Below are 25,637 nucleotides of genomic sequence, written 5' to 3'. Positions count from 1 at the left end.
GATTTTATTATGAACCCTAATTTTCCAGCAAAGAAATGTCTTGAACCAATTGTGAGCAAAGTGACTTTTTCTGACCAGCAAGCAGGTGGCTGTTCCCATTCCATCCTCAGATCTGACTTCCTTCTGCCCAGGGAGGGCAGGAGAAGCCTGATGTCACACAGCCCCACTTAAGGGTCTCCTTTAGGCTCCTGCAGGCAGTTAGGAAGCAGATGGAGGGATAAGCTAGGTCCTGATTGTGGGATTTTTCTGTTTGTTTTAATTCGGGCACAGGCACAGCTGTTGAAGAAAATGCAGACTCCTCAGAAAAGCCCGAGCATCAGCCTTTTTGAGCAGAGGAAGAGCTCAGGTGAAGCTCTCAGCCTGCCGTCTGGGTTACAGACAGAGGGCGAGAGGATACAGATTTCTCTTGCTGTTTACTTATTGCTTCTGTCCTTGAAATATTCACAGCAACCAGACAAGAGGAAGTTGCTGGAATCCGGGCAAAGTTCCCAAACAAGATCCCGGTAAGATTTCATTGTCTTTTTCGGAAAGGGGGATACTCTTTTCTTTGGAAAAAAACCCAAAAAACAAAAATAACGAGAAGAATAAAAAGCCCGCTCTCTCTCCCTGTTGTAGGTTCTAAGATACCAAGAGCTCCGGTCACCTTCTTAGGGGCTGAGTCTCTTGACAGGCGGTGGGGGAGCGCTCACCACGGAGCAGTTCCTGCCTGTGCTGGACAAGACCCAGTTCCTGGGCCTGGCCCTCAGGGGCTGACCGTGACCCAGTGCCTCGGCATCATCCGGTAGGTGACAAGGTGCCCTCGGGGGCGTGTGCCGTGCGGTCCTGGGATTTTTCTGTTTGCTTTGTCAGTCTATTTGGTTTTGATGATGGGGACATTCCAGGAGAAGAGAAGGGAGAGATTTTCTCTGTGACTCACCTTTTAGATTCTGTAGTGCCCCGAAAAGATGCTCTGAGACTTAATCTATGTCAAACAGATGGGAGAGCCCCGCAGATAACAAATCAAAAGAGAGTAAGAGCTGCCAACATTTCTAAGAATTTTCTAAAGTAGTCTTGGCTCTGAAACAGAAGATGCTTTCCTCCTGATAGTGTTTAAAACCCAGCCTGCATCTTCCCAGTGGAGACACAGTACCTTTTTTAGGTGTGTGTGCGCCTGAGGAGTGGGGACCCTTCAAAGGGCAAAGGCTCCCTGGACTGCTCAGACCCTAAGAGAGGGACAAGGAAATTGTCCCCAAAACACAATCCCCTTGGGTTAAGGCACAGTGAAGAAAAAGCAGCTATTTTAAAAGCTTAAGAAGGTTAAGTGGTATCACCTGACACATGGATTCAATAAAAATAATTTGGGAGTAATGTGAATATAACTCTGGATAATTCTTCACAGGGTTGAAAAATCTGCTGGGGCTGGCCCTGGGAAGTTGGGTAGCTGTTGCAACTTGTTTCTTCAAGAATTCATTACAAATCTGCGTTTGTCTCCGTTTTGCTTCTTTTAATGAGCTATTTAGGAGCATCCTGATTTCCTCTCCTCAGGGAAGTTACGTTAGTGCAGTGTGGATGGAGGTGCCAAGGGAGAATGAGAGTCAGGATTAGGTCCCAACATGTTGGCGTAACATGAGGTGACCTCGCCTCCCTCTCTAATTTCACCCCCTCCCCAAAAAACCCAAAGAACAAGCCCTTTGAGTTCTGAGAGCCGTTCTTTCCCCTTTGCAGTCGGGCCTCCTGTCTCCTCCACCCCGCCCCGTGCTCCCATTCCAACATTGAGGCTCCATGATGTTTCCGGAGCACCAGCTGTGTTCTGGGTGCTCTCTGGGCTCTGTGTTTGCAGCATGAACAGAGTAGACGGACGTCCCTGCCCACAGCCTGCTCCCCAGGGGACGCCACGACCCTCATCCAAAGAGAGCGTGGCAGAAGACACAGGTGGAGGTGCGGAGTCTGGGAAGTTTCCCTCAGAGCTGATGGCCGCACACTGATCCCCAGCTGCACCCATTCCTGTTGCAGAACAGTTACTTTTGACCCAAAGGCCATGATGCAATGGTCAGAGCTAAAACCTTTGGGGTTATTTTGGAAGGATTATCTGGTTGTAGAATTGCTCAGCTTCCAGCCACCCGTGTCCAGCTGCATGGTCCTAGCTCGCCTGAAGCGGCAGAGCTCTGAGGCTGGAGTGGATGGGTGGTGCCTCCTCGCAGAGCTGAGCAGGTGGAAGTGAGCTTCAGGTGAACCGAGCCTTTTCTTACGTGTCTGTGCTGTCATGCTGTCGTCTACTCCTGGCTGCATCAGGACTCAGGTGGACCTCGGCATTTAAAGCATGTCCAGTTAACTTTGCAGCTCTCTGGCTCCTTGCTGGAGGGGGCGAGAAATGGCAAGAAGAGGAAAGGTCACACTTGGGGGCAGTAGGTCCCTTCTAAAGGTCATCCCAAGGGTGTTTGACAGTGAGATGCTGGAAGAGGTTGTGATCACCTTTGTACCTCTGGGGAAATACTTTTAATTTCAGAGCAAAGAGGGGCTCATTTGCCTGGCTTATTTGTGTTGGTATGAATCCTAGCTAATGGCAGGAAGGCCTCACCCTTTTGGTCCAACTCGGAGGCCTTGTGGATCTCAAATCTCCAGTGAAGGAGTAGGGAGCAATTCAGTTTTCTTGAGCAGCATGACCCTGCAGATTCCTGGGCTGCTTCCCAGATCGACTGGATCCGAGGCTCTGGGGCTGGAGCACCGGAGCCTGCCTTTCCACAGCCAGAGAGCACAGTGGAGTCGGAGCACCACTGCCCTGATAGTTTAGGAGATCAGGGCTCGCCTCTCATGGGAAAAATATATACACTGGCCGAACCAGGGGAGGCTTTGGTTAGGGCCCATTCCCTGCAGGCTGAGTCCCCTTCCTGCCCCCTCACTCTCCTCCATCCCAGGAGCCCCATGGTCCTCAGGGCCACTGAAGCCTTTCACCTGCTGGTGAACCACAGGAGTGTGGCCAGCGTGAGCGTGACCGTGGCAGAGATCTACAGGGACTGCAAGGACGAGGACGGCTTCGTGTACATGACCTGCGCCTCCCAGGAGGTGTTTGGGGGCTTGGGGTCGGCAGCCACATCCTGGGGGCAGACCCTGCCATCCTCTCCAGTGTGTGTCGACACCGTCCTCGGATGGCTCCACCAAAGCCGGCAGCCTCCTCCTGTGTGTGGTGGATGGTCCAGGCAGGGCCGTCTGCAGTGATGGGCGCCAGCCACCAAGGGAAGCCTCTTGTGCTCTCAGTCTCACTGAGAAAATGTGGTGGCTTTCAGCAATTCTGTAAATAGTCCGTCTTTTCTGAGTAAGAAACAGTGAAGTCGTGCGATGGTTTTCATGGTGGGCTGGAGATGTGTTTAAGTGTCTTCCTGGAGGAGGCAGCAGGCCGCTGAGGAGTCTGATTTCACCTGTGTGGGCAAGAAGGAGTCCGTGCGCACTGGTCACGGAGAAGCTCGGACTGTGGAACTGCGTGGAGCCAGTGGAGCTTCCCTGTGTCATGAGAGAGGTTCCTGGTGCATTTCCACGGCGTTCACTCCACCTGGGTCTTCCCTCTTATATTCCTTCTGTGTGTCTCTGCCACACTGATTTATGCCAAAGTTGTTGTTTCTTAATATAAAGTCTCTTAACCCATTTGAGTGTTTACTCTGTGCCAGGCGTTATTCTAAGCTCCACGTGTATTAGTACCTCATCTCAACTCTCCACGGTTAATTATTGTTATCATTTTACAGATAAGGAAACTGAGGCCCAGAAAGGTCAAGAACATTTTCCAAATTCACACAGCACAGTCTCCTGGGATTTGAGGTCAAGGAGCGTGGCTTTAGAAGCCACGTTCCTTAGCCCTCTGCTGGGCTCCCATCTTGGAGGAAGTTACTCTCCTTGACCTCACCGACTGGGCTGAGCTCCAGGGCCCCGTCACATTAACTTACCCACAGGGGAGACAGGTGTCCACCGGGAGTCCAGCAGAGCTTGACGAATGCAGGAGCGGTGGGCTGTCTGGTTTAGCAGCAGCAGCATAGATGGTGAAGGGACATCCTCCTGCGTGCCCGAACCCAGTGCTCCTGCTCTCAGCCTTCTCCGTGGCCTTGATCTTCCTTGAATCCCAGTGTCGAAGATTCTTGTCATCCTGCAGGTACAGAGTCCTGCCTGGGTTGCAGCTGAGTGAGCTGTTGTGTTCTGTTTGGTCTTTAAGACCCTTCCCGATGTAACTCCCTCCTACGTGACCTCTGGCTGGAGCGGGGTACGCGCACACACACACACACACAGTGTTGACGGCTTGTCTCTGCTCCACAAAGTTTGGGGACTCAGCCTGGAAGAACCGAAAGGCCGAGAGTGACTTGAACAGCCAGGACCTGGAATCATCTGGAGACTTCTTCGTTCTCTTGTCTGACCCCTGGGCTGGGATGACTCAAGGCTGGGGCCAGCTGGGAGTGTGGGCTGGAGTGGTTCCAGGTGACCTGTCTCAGCACGGGTGCCAGGAGGGAGCATCCTCAGAAGGAGCAGCTGGAGAACGTGTGATCCAAGAAACCGAGGCGAAGCTGGCCGACCGTAGGGGATGAATGTCAATCAATTTTGCTCTGGAGTTTTTTCTTTCCTTATTTTCTTAACCTCTACTCAAGTGCTTAAAATTAATTGGCAATTTGTACTCCTGTAAATTATGGCCAGTTTTCTTTTAGGCTATTCGTCATTTTCTATTGATTTTTACAAGTTCACAAGGTTGAGTAATTAACTCTCTGTATGCCACGTGTATTAAAAATGATCACCCAGTTCCTTTTTTTTTTTTATAACTAATGTTTTTTTTTTGTGTGTTAAGTTATACCCCTTCCATTTTTTTTTTTTAAAGATTTTATTTTTTCCTTTTTCTCCCCAAAGCCACCCCGGTACATAGTTGTATATTCTTCGTTGTGGGTCCTTCTAGTTGTGGCATGTGGGACGCTGCCTCAGCGTGGTCTGATGAGCAGTGCCATGTCCGCGCCCAGGATTCGAACCAACGAAACACTGGGCCGCCTGCAGCGGAGCGCGCGAACTTAACCACTCGGCCACGGGGCCTGCCCCTCACCCAGTTCCTTTTGTTCTTGCTGATGGCAGATTTTCTCATGTAGATACTTTTTATTCTTCTGTGATCTTTTCCTTTGTGGCTTTTGAGGTGCATGCTCTCAATAGAAAGACTCTCCCAACCCCAAGATTATAAAAAATGTGCACCTATGCTATGTCTTTTCCAGCACTATGGTTTCCTTTTGCTTACACTTAAGTGTTTGACCAACTGGAATTTATTTTGGTAACAGAAGAATGCACCCAGGTTCCATTTTTTCCAAATGCCTAACCAATTGTCACATGTGCCTTTAATGAATAATCTATCCATGGGCATTTGAATTTGCTGCGATTGTGTATCTATGTCTTATCACCATTTTTGTTGTTAGTGCCCTCAAGTGGGTCCCGACTCCCAGCGCCCTGTGCACAGCAGAGCGGAGCCCTGCCCTAGCTTCGGGTGCTCTGTCAGACAGGGCACCACTGCTAGCCACAGCGTTTTCAGGGCCAACTTTTTCAGATGCGGGTAGCCAGTTCCTCCTTCCTAGTCTGTCTTAGTCTGGAAGCTCTGCTGAAACCTGTCCATGATGGGTGACCCTGCTGGTATTTGAAATCCTGGTGGCATAACTTTCAGCATCGCAGTAACACGCAGCTGCCACAGTATGACACTGACAGACAGTGGTGTGGTTCAGTGATGAGGACACGAACTCAGGCCATGTGGTAAGAACACAGAATCTTAACCACTAGACCACCAGGACTGGCTCTTATCACCATAATAACCCCAAAAAGCTGCTTAAGAACATGGACATGACTTCTTTTTTGGATTCCTCATGGCTCGCAGTAATGCTAAGCACATCTTAGGTGGTTAATTAATGCTTCGTGATAAATTAGAGAATGATGGTGTCAACTTCAGAGGGAGATAATAGAGTGATTGGATTGTTCTAGGAGTTGTTTCCACAGCGATTGGGTCTGGCAGAGAACCCATTTTTTTGAGTGCCTGTTGCACATGCATTAGTCACCCTCTCTCCACATCATAAAACCAAAGGGGGCCAGATAGAAACTGCAGCTGCTATGTCCCAGCTAACATGGGACCTACAGCTGAGCCCAGATTCACCTGACGCCTAGACCAGAGGTCAGCAGAAGACTGCCGTGGGCCATCAGCCCTGCGCTGTTTTTGTGAATAAAGTGTAACTGGGATGCAGCCACGCCCATTGTTTGTTCCTCTCTCTTCGGCCACTTTTGTGCTGCAATGGCAGAGCCGAGTAGTTGTGACACAGGCTGTATAACCTGCAAAGCCCAAAGTATTTACTATCTGACCCTTCCCAGAAAACGTTTGCTGACCCCTCCTCTAGGTTACAGTGATAATTTTATCATCAAGATGTCCTGGGGGGGAGGGTGCTGGCCCCTTGGCTGAGTGGTTAAGTATGCGTGCTCTGCTTCAGCAGCCTGGGGTTTCATCAGTTTGGATCCTGGGCGTGGACACGGCGCTGCTCATCAGGCCATGCCGTGGCGGCATCCCACATGCCACACCTAGAAGGACCCGCAGCTAAAATATACAGCTATATGACCAGGGGCTTTGGGGAGAAGAAGAAAAAGAAGAAGAAGAAATAAAGAAGATTGGCAACAGATGTTAGCTCAGGTGCCAATCTTAAAAAAAAAAAAAAAGGCTATGCTCAGGGGTAAATCACAATAGAAAGAAGTATCTTGTTGTTGCTGTTGTTTTGGTCTCAAATGATGTGAGAAGAAAAGCATTTGCGAGTCTACTGCACTCGTTGATGGTACTGCCAAGCCCTTGACTGGAGGAGTTCAATCCAGACACACACACAGTTCTTCACAGGTCAAATGGCATTCTTCCCCACGGCGCCATTGTCACGGGTCTCCTCCATGCTGCCTCACCGTTTGCCTCTAGAATACATATGGGAGATTTCTAAATGTATGTTGTTTTCTTTCATGAACAAAGGGAACCAGTTCACACCTGTTTTCCAGCAAACTCTCTCCAGGGTACAGGATTTGAGCTTCTCCCAGCAGACAGACCTGAGTCATATAAATCTGGGTCTAGGGTAGGTTTCCCAACCTCTGTGCAATTGACATTTGGGCAAGTGATTCTTTGTTGCAGGAGGCTGCTGTGTGCATTGTAGGAAGTTTAGCAGCATCCTGGCCTCTACCCACTGGACACCAGTAGCACTGACCCCCAACCCGCAATAGCTTATCAAAAATGTCTCCAGATATTGCCAAATGTCCGGGAGGGGGTGTGAAATTGCCCCTGGTTCAAAACCCCTGGTCGAGAGTCTACTCGAGACCCGAAATGTGGTCTGTGGACCAGCAGCGTCAGCCTCCCCTGAGAGCTTGTTAAAATGCAGTCTCTGGCCCCTCCCCAGAACTACTGAATCAGAGCAGCAATTTAGCAAAATGCCCAGCTGACTGATAAGCACATGAGTTTGGGAAGCACTGGTCTGGGCATCTTGGGTGGTAATTTGGCTGCTTTCTCCTCCCGCTCCTTGGAAAGGTGCAGTAATTGTGCTCCACCTACTTCCGTCCTGTTTCAGCTTTGGGGCACATACTTGGCCCAGTACCGTATTAAGAGACACGTGTGGTGTCCTGGGAAGAGCCATGGCTTTGTCCTCGGGCAGACCTGGGTTCAGAGGAGGCGTCTGTTCCTGTGCGTCTGGGAGGGTGTTTAATCTCTGCATCAGTGTCCTCTGAAAATCTCTGGTTTGTGCTTCAGAACATGAAGACCTTCTGAGCAGGTTACTGTCAAAGAATCAGAACAGTTTTAGTTTCAAAGTTCTCAAATCATTTATTTCATATAAGTTTCTCACAAGTGATGAGATCAGAAAGGCAGCAAGTTTCCAACTCACGCGAGTATACCTAGAATGGCTTCCTCTACCCAGGAAACTCCAGCTGGTTCAGAGCCTGCGTGGTCTCCAGACAGTCAAGCCAGAGCTGACAAGTACCACCAGGTGGCGCCAGCCCTGCTGCGTTAGATTTAGAAACGGCCAGCAGTTCCTAATGAGTGTATCTGAATCTTCTGAAAAGCCCAGCTCCAGCCAAAGAGGGGGCAGATATAAATGTTAGCGAAAGAGTCGCTAGAACATTAAATGTGTCTCCTTGATGTGAATTCTAACTAACCCACAGAAAAGAACTGCTGAGACCTTGAAAACCACATTGCACGTCCTCCCAACTCCCAGTGCTGCCACGGCGACTGCAGCCATCACAAGGGCACACAGGCCCAGGTGGATGCTGGGAGCAGTGTTGGGATGTCAGGACCACAGGCCACCACGTGGGAAAGGAAGTCAGGAAAGGGATAAAAGCAGAGATGTCTAGTAACAAGTCCCAGATGTTGATGTTATTTTATATTTAAAGATAAACACTGCGGGGGGCTGGAATTGGCCACCCCAAGATATGTCTCTTTGGCATGAGGATTATTTTGGGCCGGTTACTTTTAGAAACTGCAGACAGGAAAGAAACTCTGAAAAGTAGAATTTACTTACCCTTTGTTAAGACATTTCCATTGTAAAGGAAATCTCCATCTGTAACGGTGTCTCCCTCTCTGTACCAGGAAAAAGGGGGGATGACATTATCTCTAGAAACTCTTAATCAATGCAGAAGGCAAGGACTTAAATCTGCATAATAACCTTACTCTTGTTTACTGTGTTTTTCTGTTAATCTCCCATAACTGACTCCCCCCATGCCCTACATCCTCCTGTGCCTTTAGCTAAAGATGATATTTAAGGTGGTGGCTTCAGCCTTTTTGGTGAGTTGCTCAGGTTGCCTGAGGCTTTCCCATGTGTACATGTTATAAAGCTTTGTTTAGTTTTCTCCTGCTATTCTGTCTCATGTGAATTTAATTCATTTCCCAGCCAGAAGGACCCAGAGCGGGTAGAGGAAATGCCTTCCTTCCCTACAACTGCATGAATATTACTCATCTCCAAGCACCTAGTTTGGAGAGCTCAGCCTCCCACCATGCCTCTCACACACTATGCTATGGTGTTAGAAGGACTTTTCAGTTACCTGAATTAGATTAACACTTGAAAGTCAACAGTGTAGTCTCCTGGTCAACAGGAAACAAAAATCTGAATGGGGGTGAGGGTCAGTGGGCAAGAATCTTCCTTGAATTCACTCAGCTTCCAAAGTAACTTGATATTAAGAAAGGGGTGCCCTGGATAAGGGACAGAAGATTTTCAGTTACTGAAAATGACCAGCCCAAATCATAAAACAAATGGACAGTCTCTTGTGAATTTAAATATCATGGTTTCCTCTAAGTGCCATATCCTTCTGGGAGCAACCCCTTGGTTTGGCCCTCAAAGATGTGCCTTTTCTCCTCATTCCATGTCTTTATCAATTCCTGTCACCCATTCATGGCTCCTCCTTTCTTGCTTGTGCTCTATTATTATTGTTTGCTGACATTTCAGTGTTGTTGCTCATGTTTTCTCATGCCTGGAGACTCTCTCCCTCTAGGAATGAACTCCTACTCATCCTTCAAGATTCAAGGCAACCTCTTGACTTGGTTCTGTGTGCTCCTTCCATTTTAATCAATGACACTCATTTATTTGGAATCTACAGTGATCCTAGAAGTCTTAGTCAATGTTCACTAAGACCTTGAAAGACATTTATTATTACTATTATGTTTTAAAATTATTATTCCCATTTTAAGGATGAAAAAACTGCGATAAGAAAAATCAAATAGGGGCCTGCCCGGTGACACAGTGGTTAAGTTCACATGTTCGGCTTCTCAGTGGCCCGGGGTTCACTGGTTCAGATCCCAGGTGCGGACATGGCACCACTTGGCAAGCCACGCTGTGGTAGGCGTCCCACATATAAAGTAGAGGAAGGTGGGCACAGATGTTAGCTCAGGGCCAGGCTTCCTCAGCACAAAGAGGAGGATTGGCAGCAGTTAGCTCAGGGCTAATCTTCCTCAAAAAAAAAAAGAAAAATAATGTTCCTAAAGACACAGAGCCAATAAACCTGCAGATAAAACTCAGATTTGTATCATCCCATGTCCTAAATATTGCATGGGGCATACTTACATTAAAAAAAAAATTTGTTGTCTATCTGAAATTTAATTTACCTGTGTGTCCTGTATTATATTTTCTAAATCTGGCAACTCTACGTGTGGCTCAACATGAGCTATAGATGGCCTTGTCCCTTAGGACTCTAATCGAATCCTTGCCAAGGACTGTAGAGGAGCAGAATTTGCCTCTCCAGATTATGTTTCTTTGGATTGAGGATTATTTTCAGCTAGACCATAATTTCTTTATGGGCAAGAACGTTATTTTGTGTCCCACAAGCCTGCTACAACCTGGCCTTAGGAAACAAGACTCCCTCGTTCTTAGAACCCCATTAACGACCAGAGAAATCCTAATTCCACGGTGTGTCATCCAAGGTCCTCGATGACCCAACTACCTGCCCAGCCTCATTTCTTGGGACTCTCCTCCTTGTACTGAAAGCCACAGGCAGATCTGACCCATGTCTGTGGGGTTCTCTCGTCCGCGCCCGCACCTTGGGTACGTTGCATGTCCCAGTGACCGGAGCTTCTGCACGGGCCGTCTCACTCGTTGTGAGCCGAGCGTAGTTGAGTCCCAGCTCAAGCCAGGCTTAGCGTTCCTCAGACCCTCCAAATTCCTGTCCTCTCTAGTCTTCTTCCATGGACATTCCCAATTAGCCCAAGAAAATCAAACTCCCTGCCCCATATTGGCCCTACAGAGATAGGTAAACACCAGCTGGGCATATCTGGCAAAATGTCTAGCAATGGAAGCAGTTTGGGGCTGCGAAAAGCAGATTGATTTATTTGGATATGAGACTGGATGGGCCTTTGGAAACTGTTCCAATTCCCAGGGCCATTTTTAGCATCCTTTAGAGACATAAACTAATTTAACTGCATAGCACAGAAAAGGATTCCAGGCGGTGAAGTCTGGGATGACCGTTCCCCCTTTGTGTCATTGTCCTGTATTTGGGGTGCAGCTGACAGCTGCTGGACCTCACCAAACACCGCAGATTTCAAAACAGCTTTGCCTGGAGCAGGGGTCAGCAAACTTCTTCTCTAAAGGGCCGAATAGTCAATATTTTAGGCTTTATACTCTCTGTCGCGGTTCTGCCATTACAGCTCAGAAGCAGCCAGAGGCAATGTGTAAACGACAGGCATGGCTGTGTTCCAATGAACTTTATTTACGGACACCGAAATTTGAATTTAAAATAATTTTTCACATGTCTTGAAATATCATTCTTCTTTAGATTTTTTCCCCCAACCATTTGAAAACGTAAAAACCACTCTTAGCCTGCGGAGCTGTACAAAAACAGGTGGCAGGCTGGATGCGCCCCACAGGCCACAGTTTTCTGAGCCAGGGCCGGGTTAGCGGCTCTGCCTCAGCTTCATGGGCCTCGCTGGGAGAGCTTATTGAACGAGATTGCTGGACCTCACCCTAAGGGTTTCTGACTCAGAAAATCTAGGGAGGGGCCTCAGTGTTTCTCCCAGGTTCCCAGGTGAGCTGTTGTAGGTCTGGCGACCACACTTTGAGAACGACTGGCCTAGAATGGCCACAGTGTCGTTTTATTCAAGAGCTTGAGAGGTTCGGCCCTGCTGGCAGTCACTGCTGTGTAATGACTTGCAGGTGTCATCTACATCCTGAATCAGCTGTGACTGAGGCCTGGAAAGTCAGGGCAGGCCTCCATGGGAGGCGCCTTGGAGCAAGAGGAGGGCAAGGCAAAAAAAGTTCCATCCAGCCCAAGCAGCAGGTAGATAACAGAGTAAGATGCAGATTCTGGGAGAGCCTGAGGCTCCTGGGGTGCCTGGGAAGGGACCCCCTACACCTGGTGAGGGGCTTGCATCCTGGGTGCTGGGTTCCAGGAGCCCTGCTCCAACAGGCTGGAGGGTCAGGGAGCAGGCCCTGGAAGGCAGGGAGTCGGGGTCGGGGGGAGTGGACTGAATTCCCCTTGATGTCCACAGAAACTTTCTTCACCGGTGACAAGAGAAACCGGGGTTGTGAAAACAGAATCCAAGTGCGTTTTGGGGGGTTGTTTGTTTTCCAAAGGTGTTTGACGTGTGTTTAACTTTGTGGTTGTTTTCTGTCACCAAAGCGCCTTTGTGGTGGTTTGGGATCCAGGGACCCGTGTTTCTGAGTCTCGAGGCAGCACATGGTCCTGTGACCTGCATAGGCCCTCTGGGGTCTAGACTCCCATGACTACTGTAAGGTAAGAAAAACTCTTCCTCTATTCTCTTAGGTTCAATCCCTGGGAGCCTGCAAATTAAATTCACAAAAGACAGATTAACAGGAGAAAAAGCCCACAATTTTTACTTGTATTTGCATGCACGGGAGAGTTCACAGAAAAGAAGTGAAACACAAAGGAGTGGTTAGACTCTGGGGTTGACCTGCCATTTTAACAAAGGGAAGGGCCTTGGGCTTCGAGAGATGGTGAATTGGGAAGTGACTGGGAAGTACCTGGGGAAACTAATGGGAGATAAGGGTTCTTTAGTAACTTCTGTTTATGCAAATTCATCTCTCCCTCTCTAGGGTAAGAATTGCTCTGTTGCTGGTATAGGGGACACTTCACAAGGGAAATTTATGCCCTGCTTTTAGGCAGATAAGGGGAGGGCAGAGAACTCTTCCTGTATCTGTTAATTCTCAATTGCCTTTGGCTCAAAATAATCCTCATGGCATATTTTGGGGTGGCCTACCCCCATCCCCTTCACTACCATCATCTCTGGTTTGGGAGCCAGCCTGCTGGGCTGCGAATCGTGTCCCCTCCTTGCTCTGTGACTTTGGTAAAGTTACTTAAAATTCTCCAAGCCTCAGAACCCTCATCTGTAAAAATGGAGATAAAAAGAGCACCCACCTCATAGACTTACTGGGAATTTAGTGAGCAAATGTGTGTAATAAGCTTAAAAGAATGCCTAACAGATGAAGCCCTAAATGAGCATGAGGTACCACTGTCAGAAGGTTGTCCTCCTGGGCTTCTGTGCGTATGACGGTCTCACAGGGCTGTTATGAATGGGGCGACCTTTATTTTCTGTTAGTTTTTAAAAATTCCACCTTTGTCCCTCCAAAGAGGGTGGCAGTAGACTCCGTGGAAAGAACTTCAGACTTTGACAGGAGCTTGAGAGATCTTCAAAGGGTGCAGGTCCAGCCGGGTCCCTCCTGGGATGCTCCAGGGTTCCTGCTGCTCTGCCATTGAAACTCAAGTCCACAGCTTCGGCTGTAAGGCCTGACGTGGCCTGTGAAGGGCGGCAGAATACGGCCCCTCAAACTATGCTGCTTCGGCTTATTGACTGTTTTGAGCTGTCGGCACTTGAAAGACAGCAAATGCAGGGAGAGCCTTTCTCTGAACTCCCCTCATCTGCCTACAGACGCATCCTCCAGAAGGAACTCTTAGACCCGTGGTCATAGATCCCAGGGAAGATGGACTCATCAGGAGGGCGGGGAGACTAGAAGAGACAGCATACCCAGACAAACGTCACAAACTATCGCGTCTCCCATGTATTCTTCTTAGGGACCAGTCACCTGTCCTAAAAATTGTTTATTCTCCCCTTAAAGGCCTACATCCCTCTCCTCTTTCCCTAGTAAGATAGTATTTAATCCTGAATTCTAAGCCACCTCCTTGAGTTACTCATTTTTCCTGGGTATCTCCCATATATACATGAAGTATACATGCTAATAAATTTTGGATATTTTTTTCTTGTTAATCTGTCTTTCATTACAGGGCTTTCAGCCAAGAATGCAGAAGGGCAGCAGGAAATTCATTTTTCTTCCCCTATGCCTGTCTCCATCGACTTCTCCAGGCTGGTGTTATTCCGTGCTCTTCTTTGCTCATGACACCTGGCTCGTTCTTCCTATTCTCTTCCTTTCCCTGCCCCCCACTCTCTGCCCACCCTGTACCCTCCTTTCGTAGCCCTTGTCACCCCTGTAGGTCAATTCCATTAGTGAGTCGTTTGTTTCACGTCTGTCTCCTCCATTCAGTGAGTGCATGTGCTGGATGTGCATCAGCCCTGAATACCGAGCATCTGGCACAGTTCCTAGCATCCTATAGGCACCTGGAAAATATGTGTGAAATGAATGAAAGAATATTAGTGACCAGGGAAGTCATCGGAGGATGCCCCATGATACAGGACTTGGTGGAGATGCTTAGTTAGTACTTTAGGGAGAAGGCATCGGCAAGCTACACTTACTCACAGTTGCTACTGTTCACCAAGTGCCTACTATTTACTCAATAAGCATTGATTGAGCAGCCACTGTGGGCAAAGCCCTGGATTTGGCGCTGGGCGGTACCAATGGACACCACAGCCAGGAAGCCCTGCCCTCATACAGCACCAGGCAAAGATGCTCTGGTTATTTTGTTGTAACTTTGTATTTTGATAGAATTCAGATGTCCAGATAAATTGCAAGAATAGCACGAGGAACTCCCCCACGCCCTTTACCAAGATTCACCAATTCATTTCATTTCATCCCATTTTGAGAGAAAAGTTTTAATGGTAAACTTTGTTGAATCAAGTTAGACAAAGTTTGGTAACGGAGAATTTGGGAGTTCAAAGGAGTTCCAGTTGCTGTGGAAGGTTTTGTTCCTTTTTCTCCTAATCCTGAGTCACCGAGCTGACCATGTATTGCCCATAAAATGGGTGCCTGCACCCTCAGCGTGGTGCTGGAGGCGTGAACCAATGGTAGCAAAGTGTTTTCACAACCTCTGACGAAAGCCGTCATGCAAAGGTAAAATTCTCTTATTCCCCTTTCCCGCCTCGTACAGCTAACAGCTGTGACCAATTTTATTTTTGTTGCCAGCGTTAGCCTGCATTTTCCCCAGCCTGGTTTCCACTCCCCTCACGGTGGGATCTTGCCCTCTTCCCCGCCCCGCCCTCCAGCATCCGGGCCTAGCCCGCTGTCGTCTGTGAGCTCCGGTGGCCATGGCAGCTCGAGGGCTTGGGAGGGTGTGTTTTCCCTTGTGGAGATTTTGTGCCTTCCTCATCTCAGCAGTAAAGCCTTCTGAGCTGATTGACAATTCAGCTGCCTTTCAGCAGATTTCTTGTCTGCCTTCGGCAGAATTCTTGTCAGATGAAACATTTTTAAAAAATTTTTTTTTCCTTTTTCTCCCCCAAAGCGCCCTGGTACATAGTTATATATTCTTCGTTGTGGGTCCTTCTAGTTGTGGCATGTGGGATGCTGCCTCAGCGTGGTCTGATGAGCAGTGCCATGTCCGCGCCCAGGATTCGAACCAACGAAACACTGGGCCGCCTGTAGCGGAGCGCATGAACCCAACCACTCGACCACCGGGCCAGCCCCTGAAACTCTTTTAATGTTCCTAGCTACTTTTCACCTAATGCTTTATCTAACCCAGGATTGCCAGGCTGCCCAATTCCAGGGGTCTCTGTTCTCACCGTGCTCAGCGGAAGTCGAGCCCCCTGGAGCTGTGCTGTCCATTTTCCTCCATGCTGGACGCCGCTGCCCCGTCAAACCCCACCCTCAGCCCCAGCGCCTGAGCTGTGTTCAGACAATTCTCATTCACCCATTTAGGGTTTCTAAATTTCTTAGGCCTCATGGTGTGAACTGGACAACTACCACTTGGGTATCTCTAACTCCTAAGAAGCTGAGTTAAACGCTCTACAGTTGCGGAAGTATCCAGGTAAACCACATCCTGCGCTTCTGGGCGAGAGACAGCAAGCAAGCAAACTGGTCATTTGGTTCATTTTCGGGAGGATAGTTTAGCTTTGAATGTGTTAACACTTTTCAGCCAAAGGCCACCAGAAATACACCCATCATTAAGCAAGTTGGGTTTATAACCCCTTACAGTGAAGGAGAATGCACCACGGGGCGTCTCAGTAAGAGGTGATAGGAAATGATTACCAGGGTTTGAGTTTCTGTTTGATGATTTGGGGAGAGTTTAAGGAAGAAGGACTTTGCTCTGGAGGGGATGCTGTCAGGAAGCAGGAGAAGTTCTATAATCAGGCATCTTAATCTTATCTATAAGGGCAGAAGATTGAAGTGAGCCTCAAGCTGTAGTTAGTAAAGAAGCAGCAGTCACTCAGTAGCCAAGGTGGGAGTTGTTTGGCCCTTTTTGTGGTTTGGACAATTTTCGTGGCTTTGACAATGCTCATGTTTTTGTCTGTGTTCAGACACAAGTACAGAGAGGTCCTGTTTTTGCCTTGATCCATCAAGGACAGTCACAGAGTGGCTTGTCTGCCTTCGATGCTGTATGACGCTGGTTATGTCATCAGGAGGACGGAGCAGCGTACCTGTGAGTACCAGGCCAGCTCTCCGAGGTGACAGGAGGCACTTTTCTCTTTCTCAATTAGGAACTTCAGAACTTAACAAATAGCAATGAGAATTTAAAAGACAGTGATCTCCTGTGTTACTTTTTATTTATATCCTAGTTTAATCCAGAAATAACTTGCTGTGATTCTGAAAAAAACCATTTCTTCCAGTTTTCCATACTCAGGCATTTCAAAATTATAGGATATTAGATATGGAAGAAGGTTTAAAATGGTCTAGTCCAGAGGTTTTGCAAACTTCTCCTTCATCAAGATATTTATGATGAATGTTGATCATGTGTAGGACACACTCTTAGATTTTGACAACATTCCAAAACGTTGGTGGTGAAGTCAAAAGAAGATGATTCAAAAATCACCATTACTCTTCAATATTGGTAAGGGGCGCTGACGCAGGTGAGGGCCATTGATGGTAGTTTGTGACGACGCCTCGGGGTTTTCTCTAGTTCCAACCTGTCCTCTTCCCGCTGAGGAACGAACTCAATTCATTTCAATATAATGTGCATACAGCAGAAATGACTTTCATCATTTAGTACTTTATACAATTAGGAAATGTTAGTCGATAGAAACCTCGTAATAAATCCCGTCACAGCCGTGTTTCCCAGTGAGATGGAGAACCACCGTCTCTGATGTCTGAATCCTCACTGTATTGGTGAGAAAAACTGAAGGCCCTGGAGGGAGAATGAAGTGCTGGAGTTACTGGTTCATGCGTTAAAGGACCCTGCTGGGCTGCTCCTCCATCAGCAGCCTCCCCTGTCCCCTGTGGGCTCCCTCTCAGGCTGGGTCTTCCTGCCTCTGTCATGTTCCTGGCATTCTGTCTGCTGTCATTGAGCCAACCCCCTACACATCCTGCACTCCCCACACTCCCGCCCCTCGGATCTGCAAACAAGACCCCACCCTCCCAGACCACAGCTTCCACTCAGTGTGATGGAGTCAGCTGAGTTGCAATGCTCAGAAGACAGCTATGCTTGGTTCAAAACCTAGAATTTTTTCCTCAGATTATACAAGGGTGGCGATCTTCAAAGCTTTCATACTTCATCAGAGACTGCCTTAGAAGGCGGGTCCTCAAGGAAGCTTTCTTTCGCTTGCTGCGGTGGATGTTGGGGGTGAGGGCTGAGACAGAGGAGGCAGAGGGTGGTGATCTGCAGAAAGGACCGGGCTTATTCCTCCAAGTCTCCATGAGAGGAGTGCCTCTTCATCAGTCTTTACACTCTTCTAGCTAACCGCCCATATCGCAGCTTCACTTCTGAATTTCATAGACAGGACCCAAATGGCTCTCCGGGCATCCTTCCTGAACACTATCCCCCTGCCTTCTGCTTCTGCCAATCCCCCGCCGTCATAAATGGCCACACTGCCCAGCCAGCGGGTCAAGTCCGAAACCTGCATGTCATCCTTCACCCTTGATTTCTCTCTCACCAGCCCCACCTCAAATCTGTCAACAAGTCCTGTTGATTCTTCCAACAAAATACTTATCGAATTTTCAGTTCTTCTGCCAATCTCTAGTCCAGTCTGTCATCTCTTCCCTGGCCTTCAACCATAGCTTCCCAGCCATTCTTCTGTCACACACACCCTCAGTCAGTTATCAATGTATCCAAAAGATTGACCTTAATATGCGAAATTGCTCCCTTACTTAAAACGCCTCCACAGCATCCTGTCTAATCTCTTCCGCAGGGCTTATAGTCCTGAGACATCTGATTCCCACCTGCCTCTCTGAATGGTTCCCACCCCACATTCCCCTTGTCCACCTTGCTCCATACCCCTGATGTCCTGTCAGCTATAAAACACCGGCCACAAACTGGGACGCCTACAGGGGCCGGCAGGTCCTGTCGGGAGTGAAGGAGGGACTGTGGTGGACCAGTGCACTCACACACCTCCTTTCCAGCAGGAAAATGCTTCTCGACCCCAGGATTATTGAATCTCTATGTGGGTCCATGATTGCCACATTTTCAGATTTTTTCAAAAGAAGTCAGAAATCCAGGTTTGAAAAGAAATGACTCCATGAAAACATACTGGCACCGAATTCTAATTTGTTTTAAACCCCCATGTAGGCCAAAAGATACCCATCTATAGCAACACTGCCTATGACCAACAACTCTTTTGGCCTAGGCCATGCCAAGCTCTTTCCCACAACCATGATTTTGCACTTGTCATTGTCTGTCTGGAATATTCTTCCTGCAGCTCATTGCGAGGCCCCTTCCTCTGTCTTCTACTTCAGAGCTACTCAAGGTGTGGTCCACAGATTTTGAGCAGCTCTGACCCAGAGATTAGAGAACCAGTGCCAAGTCTGCAAACTGTCCATTAGAGGTTTGAGCAAGAAAAGTATGAAAATTGAGAGTAACATTTATAGCAATTTGGTGGAGTAATTTTATGTCTCTTGAACAAAATGATTTGGGGCTTGAATTTAGTGTCGGAGTCAGCAAACATTTTCTGTAAAAGACCAGAGAGCAAATATTTTAGACTTGTGGGTCACACAGTCTCTGTCATAACTGTTCAGCTTTTCCACTGCGGTGCAAAAACATATGAAGCATAGCCAAGAGCATATGTGACAGTGTACATAAATGAATGAGCATGGCTGCATTCCAGTAAAACTTTTATGAACACTGAAATTTGAATTTCACATACATTTTGTATATCATGAAATATTCTTCCCAACTATTTAAAAATGTGAAAAGCATTTTAGCCTGCAGGTCATAGTTTGCCAACACCTGTTCTATGTAATTTTTTAAAATTTTGCTTTTGAGGCAATTTATTTTTTGCGTTTCACAAAACATGCTCATCCATATCATTGGAAATTTAAAAAACAGAAAAGCTTGTTCTTGACTATATATAGTATAGAAAATATTGCTCTAGGTCTCAGGTCTAATGCTACCTCCTTGAAGAGGCCCTCTTGGACCAATTTATCAAAAGTAGGTTCCATCACTGACTAGATAGAAAAAGAGTGGGGCTGGCTCTGTGGCCGAGTGGTTAAATTCGCACGTTCTGTTCCACCAGCCCAGCCGGTTCTGATCCTGGGCACGGACATGGCATTGCTCGTCAGGCCATGTTGAGACGGCGTCCCACATGCCACAACTAAGATATACAACTATGTACTGGGGAGATTTGGGGAGATAAAGCAGAAAAAGAAAAGAAAACAGGAAGTCTGCAATGCAAGTGATTGAAAAATAAAAAAAGTTTATTTTTCTTCACATGTGATTATGGTTTCTTGGTTATGTTTTGGAATAGTTACATAAAATATTTGTGGATGAAAATGATATAATGTCTTGGATTCGCTTCAGAATGATTGGGAGTGGAATAAATGAATGGGGTGTAGACAGAGCAAGATTAGCCATGTGTTGAAGACGGTTGAAGCTGTGGGATGGGTCTTCATTATGCTTCTATCAACTTCTGTGCATGTTCAAAATACTCCATAACAAAAAGTTACAAAATAGTTTCTATTCTCCCCATTCCATGTTTATTATATTTGTTTTCTGTATTGACCTCATCACAATTTCAGATCATCTTGGTCTTCATCTCTCTTCCCAACAGAATGGAAGGTCCGTGAAGGCATGCGCCATTTCTGTGTCATTCACCTTGCTTCCTCATGTTTTTTGAATGAATGAATAAATAAGAAAAGGAAACCTAAGGTAGTAGTGAGAAAAACTGACTTTGGTAAACTGAAAAGTGGCAGAAAATGTGTCTATTGAAGAGAAAGGACTTGGTGTAGTTAGTGCTGGGAATGCAATCAAGGATCAGAGCTTCATTCCATTTTATAGGAAGGAGCCAGACACCTTTTGGCTGCTTGTGTATGTATTTTTTAGTTTAGTGTTAAAATGTTAACAAGACCGTAGAAAGGATTCTATTACCTGTTTATTTAAACCATATTATTCTATTCCTAATCTTCTGTAATGTATTTTAAACCTTTATAATGATTACATCTTTTGCCTTTCTAAAAGGTACGAATAGGCGCCAGCCCAGCGGCACAGCGGTTAGGTTTGCACCTTCCACCTTCAGCTGCCCGAGGTTTGCCGGTTCGGATCCCGGGTGTGGACATGGCACCGCTGGGCAAAAGCCATGCTGTGATAGGTGTCTCACATATAAAGTGGAGGAAGATGGGCACGGATGTCAGCTCAGGGCCAGTCTTCCTCAGCAAAAAGAGGAGGATTGGCGGCAAATGTTAGCTCAGGGCTAATCTTCCTCAAAAACAAACAAACAAACACAAATAAAAGGTACGAATACTATGACCTTAAAATAACTTTCTCACTAAGCTTTTAAAGCAGTTGGTGGTGGTTGTCGTATTTTTTATTTACGAAGCTCCTGAGAGCTTGTCAGAACAGCAGAGCCATTAGAAGAGTTGGTCCAGTGGCGGGAGTGCATATGGCGGAAAGACATGGGATGGGTTTAAAGCCCGATGCTGATTTCTCAGTGTGTGAAGAGACTATCCTGAGTGCTTCCTCAAGCGTATTCTGAAGACTCCCCACATCAGAATTACCAGGTTAAAACAGCAGATTCCTGTACCCCAGCTCAGACCTGTGAATCTGAAGAGGAAGGGGGTGGTAGCAACAACAGGTGTCTCAGTCTGTTTGGGTTGCTTTAATAAAATGCCACGGATTGAGGGCTTAAACAACCGAAATTTCTTTCTCACAGTTCTGGAGGCTGGGAAATCCCACGGTATGTGTGACAGTCGACCCGGTTTCTGGTGAGAGCTCTCTTTCCGGTTTGTAGACGTCCATCCTCCTGCTGTGTCTTCACAAGGCGAGGTTGGGGGTGAGGAGAGCAAGCTCTCTGGTGTCTTCTTGTAAGGGCAGTAATCCCATCACGAGGGCCCCACCTTCATGAACTCATCTAAACCTAACACCCCCATAGGTTTGATGGGGTTTAGGACCCACGCTACCCCAAAATATGGCTCCTTGGCATGTTAAATATCTCAAGCTCAAGTTTGAGGAAAACGGCAGCAGCAGGAAGGTCGCTCTGACCATAACAATCTGTCCCCAACAGTCTACAACAATGCGGGGTGCTAGCTTGTATCCCAAGTGATTCTGAAGCTGGAGAAGGCTTGAGTCAGGGCATCCTGGAGCCTTTCTCTCTCTCTCTGTCAACAATGACCAAGCGTCCTGGGAGTTTACAATGTGCCCTTGTTGTTTTCTAAGCCTCTACCTGTTTCTACTTCCCACAACTACTCTATGAGGAAGTCCTATTATCATCCCCATTTTACAAATGCAAAGAAATGGAAGCAAAGAGGTTTCAATACTTTGCCCAAGGTCACAGAGCTAGGAAATTGCAGGTTGAGATACAGAACTGGCCACCTGGTGGCAAGAACCAAAATCCAGGTCGCTGCCCCTGCCTGGGAACTCTCTCTGTTTAGAAGGCTGAATATGATGTTTCCTTTTCAGAAGCATAAGGCTGTCTCCAGGTCACAGTGTCAGTCTCCGTAAATGAGACAGAGACACAGAAAAATCTCATCCTTCCTGCCCTGGGAAGACATTGCACAGACAAGCAAATTGCTATAAATCTTTTAAAGACAGGAAAGTGACCCCATTTTATTAGGTCAGGCCCTTCTGTAATAGGCGAAAAAAAACAAACCCACACAGTTTATGCGATTTGTACCCAAGGCAATGCAATCAAATCCAGCGAGAGTGCAAGTTTAGAATTTGACAGAAAATTCCATCAGCTCTTGGTAACTTCCTTGACTGTTCACACATTCCGTCAATTCTTATATTCTTTTTCTAACCTTGCGTTGGAGTATATTATTCTCGTTTCCATTAAACAATGCATTCTTTCAGAGGATATTGTAAACTCTTTGAATGTAGAGATCTTTGATGTATAGTCAAGGAGGGATAGACAAAATTAGCACCATTGGGCACCTCATCTGTCCAGACACCATGTCAGGAGCTTTGCCTGTGGTATTTTATCTAATCTTCACATACGTCTGAGAGGGTGGGCATTGGAGCAATATCGTGGGTGCTCCAGATGCCACGGGCTGCTCTGTGAGGCCTGGGAGGGGTCGAGTCACCCTGGTCCCTGGACTGGTCCCCGGCTTCGTGTTCCTGGACTCTGCTTGTCGGTGCCTGGGTGCATGGCCATCTCTCATCAACAATTTTGTGACACTAACCTCACAGAAGACCTACGAGAAACCGCGATGCTAATTAACGTTTTTAAAAAGAGCCATCAAATGACCAGTGTGATCAGCATATTCTCTCCCTGGAAACTAATTCATATGAGAAGCCAAATTATAATCAGAGGGTTGTTTGATGAATATAGAGACAAAAATGACAAATTATGTGATTATTAAGCTCCTGAGCTAACAGCTTCAAGAATTCTTCCCAAGGGTTTTAACTCTGAAACATACGCTGCGATTTGTCCTCCGAACAGCTCAGACACAACCTGATGTCGCGCAATTTGTCTTTCTCTTTCTCCTTTTCCTACCCTCTGCGTCAGGAATTCGTCGGACACAGGGACCTCCAAAAAGGATGTGCAAAATTTATGTGTACTTTGTACATATTGGGGAAAGAGTTCGTACAATTCATTGAATTATAAATATTATATATATATATATCTGCATATAATTTTTAAAGATTAGTAATGTAGCCTAAATTCATTGTAACAGATTCTAATTAAAAAAAATATTCATACCAATTGAGGCACAAATATATATATATATTTTTTTTTTTTTTCAATGCAATTATCCTATATAGAGTATATTGTTCAGTAAGGTCTTTTTCCCATAATATATCTGGACAACTTTCTAACATTCTTTGCAGCAACCGCACAACATATGGTAAAATGGGTTTATCCTTATTTATTGATCCCTGCCTCTATTTATGTTGAATCATGTCATTGCTGTCCTTCCTATTGTTTCTCTAAAGAGCCAAACACCTTCCTGCCTCAGGCCTTTGGACCACTCTTGCCCCAGACCTTACCCTGAGGTGCGGGGAGTGGCACTCACCCCCTAGATTCCCTCAGAGAAACCCCTCCTCCCATCAAAATCGCCCATCCCGCAGACTCTCCTCCCTTAACCTGCTTCCTTTTTCTTCATGACTTTTGAACCAATGGTAGTCATCTGTGTTTCCTCTCTGTCTTGGCTCTGAGTCCTTGAGAGCAATTTTTCCCTTTGTGCCTAGAAGTGAGCCTGGTCCAGAGTTGATTCTCACAAAGTATTTGTTTTTGTTTTTTTTTTTGCTTGAGGAAGATTAGCCCTGAGCTAACATCTGTGACAATCTCCCTCCACTTTATACGTGGGTTGCTACCACAGTATGACTGACGAATGGCATGGGTCTGTGCCTGGGATCCTAAGCCCTGAACCCCAGGCTACAGAAGCGGAGTGCATGAACTTAACCACTATGCCACAGGGCCAGCCCCTCACAAAGTATTTGATGAATGAATGCCTGTCTAATTTTCACACTCACACAAATATTACAGAAATTCCTAATTTCCTAGAATTAGGATAATTAGTGTATAAGAAATTTCATTCACAATTTGGGCAGACACTGCCAAGTTATTCTCCTAAAATATTACACTAATTTATACTGCTTTAGAAATGTATGAGAGGGTATTTTCCCACACATCCTGATCAACAGTAAGCATCACAGTCTTTTTTTCCCCAATATCATATTTATTTATGATATCTTATTGTATTTCCCGGTATTAAGTAGAAAATTGTTATTTTACTTTGTTTTATTTTGTATTTCTTTAGGCTTGAGTAAGGTGAACATCTTTTAAGTATATTGATTATCAATCATTTGTCATTTGTGTCTTGCCTGTTCCATGCTATCAGATTCTTAAAGGAGTCTCTGAACCAAAAGATTAATTAACAACTATTTCTCTCTTTTAACATTTTTAGACATGTTAATTCCATCATCTAAAAATAAAAACAACCAAAATAAAGGTAGTAGTAGTTATCCCTTCTAATGCCCCAGGGTGATTCCAGGCATTTGACCTGTATTATCTCACTTGATCCTCTCACTGACCCTCTGACACAAGTACAATTGTTATCCCCATTTTACAGACAAGAGCAAAGAAGTACAGAGTTCACGTGAAAAGAGTATCCTGCAGATGGCAGTCCCCCCAGTGACCCGTGACATCGCCGTGTGGTCTTTGTTCCTGTGGGATCTCTCTGGGCCTTCTTGTTTCTGGGTCCTTCTTGGGTGGATTACTTTGCTACAGGTGACTATCTTGCCCGTTTGCATGTGGATCTTTCCAAATTGCATGATCCGGCTTTACCAATGAGGAAACTGACACAGAGGCTAAGCGACTTCCCCAGGCCCATGGTGGCAGGCCCATTTTTTGAAAGTAGCTCTGTCTGATTACAAAGCCTGGCTCTTGCTAGGACACTTAAGCTACCAGGACCATGCAGGGCCAAGGTATTTGCTCAAAACATGCTTTTTGAATTGATTTTACCAGAGCTAAAGCAGAATGGATATATCCACCATAATTAGGGCACTTCTCCAGTGAGTGAGAGGGAAAACCAGACTGGCCATCCTGCCCAGTACTGTCTGGACACCACACATCAGCTCACGTGACTTGATCAATCGGCTTTGAGAAGCTCTGACCTCGGGAGGTTTGGTGGGAAAGAGATGGCAAGCAGGCTCCGTGAAATGACAGTACCCACTTCGAAATCTCATGGAGGCCTGGAGACCAGAAAGCAGAGACGCAGCAGGAAGCAGACCTGGGAGAGTAGCACAACTAGGATTGCACATGTGTAAGTATGAAATCAACCAGGCTTGGCAAAAGTTTTCATCTTTATCATTATAACAAAAGCAAAAACAAAATACAAAAAAACTCCTTTATTATTGTGATTTCCGCCCTCCTCCCCCTAAGATCTTGATGTTGATGGTAAGCCATGTGAATTAAAAACGAAAGAGAGATCTGAGCTCAGCCAGGGACATCAGGTTAGCTGTGATTTGGGGGAGGTGGAGGGTGGGGAGGGCAAGGAGTGGCACATGCAGTGAAGCCGGCAGGGGACAGACGAGCCTCTGGAGCAAAGAGGTAACAATCGTTCTTCTCTTTAATATGTTGTTAATATCATTGTCTAAATATAAGATTAGATCTAATTTTTCTAAACCCAAACCAAAGAATAGTAGTAGCACCTTAATGTGCACCAGTGCTATGTTAAGAACTTTACAGGTATTATTTCATTGAATCTTTGCAGTAACCACTTTCTCTATAGATGACAGCAAGCTCTCCAATTTACCCCAAGTATTTGCTGAGCATCTAGGATCTGCCCATTGACATGGGCTCCCCAGAGAAGAAAGGCACAGTCCTTGCTCTTGAGGAGGGTAGAGTGCTGTTAAGGAGATGAAACGCGATTACACCACGTGCAAGTCAGACTCTCCGTGCCAAAGGAGGGATAATTTAATAAATGCGGTGGAGGCAATGAGCTTGCCGTTTATTTTGGAATAAA

At 46.5% G+C, this 25,637-nt stretch overlaps 1 protein-coding gene across 1 annotated transcript; it reads left to right on the top strand.

Moving 5' to 3' along the window:
* Positions 1-288: 288 nt before the first annotated feature.
* MAP1LC3C (microtubule associated protein 1 light chain 3 gamma) lies at positions 289-3,195 on the top strand. The gene is given in 5 exon segments (XM_070501437.1): positions 289-346; positions 448-516; positions 683-735; positions 738-781; positions 2,895-3,195. Coding segments are annotated over 5 exon segments (525 nt in total).
* The last annotated feature ends 22,442 nt before the right edge of the window (positions 3,196-25,637 follow it).

Source organism: Equus asinus, chromosome 30 (genome assembly GCF_041296235.1).
Source record: "Equus asinus isolate D_3611 breed Donkey chromosome 30, EquAss-T2T_v2, whole genome shotgun sequence".
In the NCBI taxonomy this organism is placed as follows: Eukaryota; Metazoa; Chordata; class Mammalia; order Perissodactyla; family Equidae; genus Equus; species Equus asinus.
Note: the sequence above shows the minus strand (reverse complement) of the source record. Positions and strands in the feature narration are given on the sequence as shown.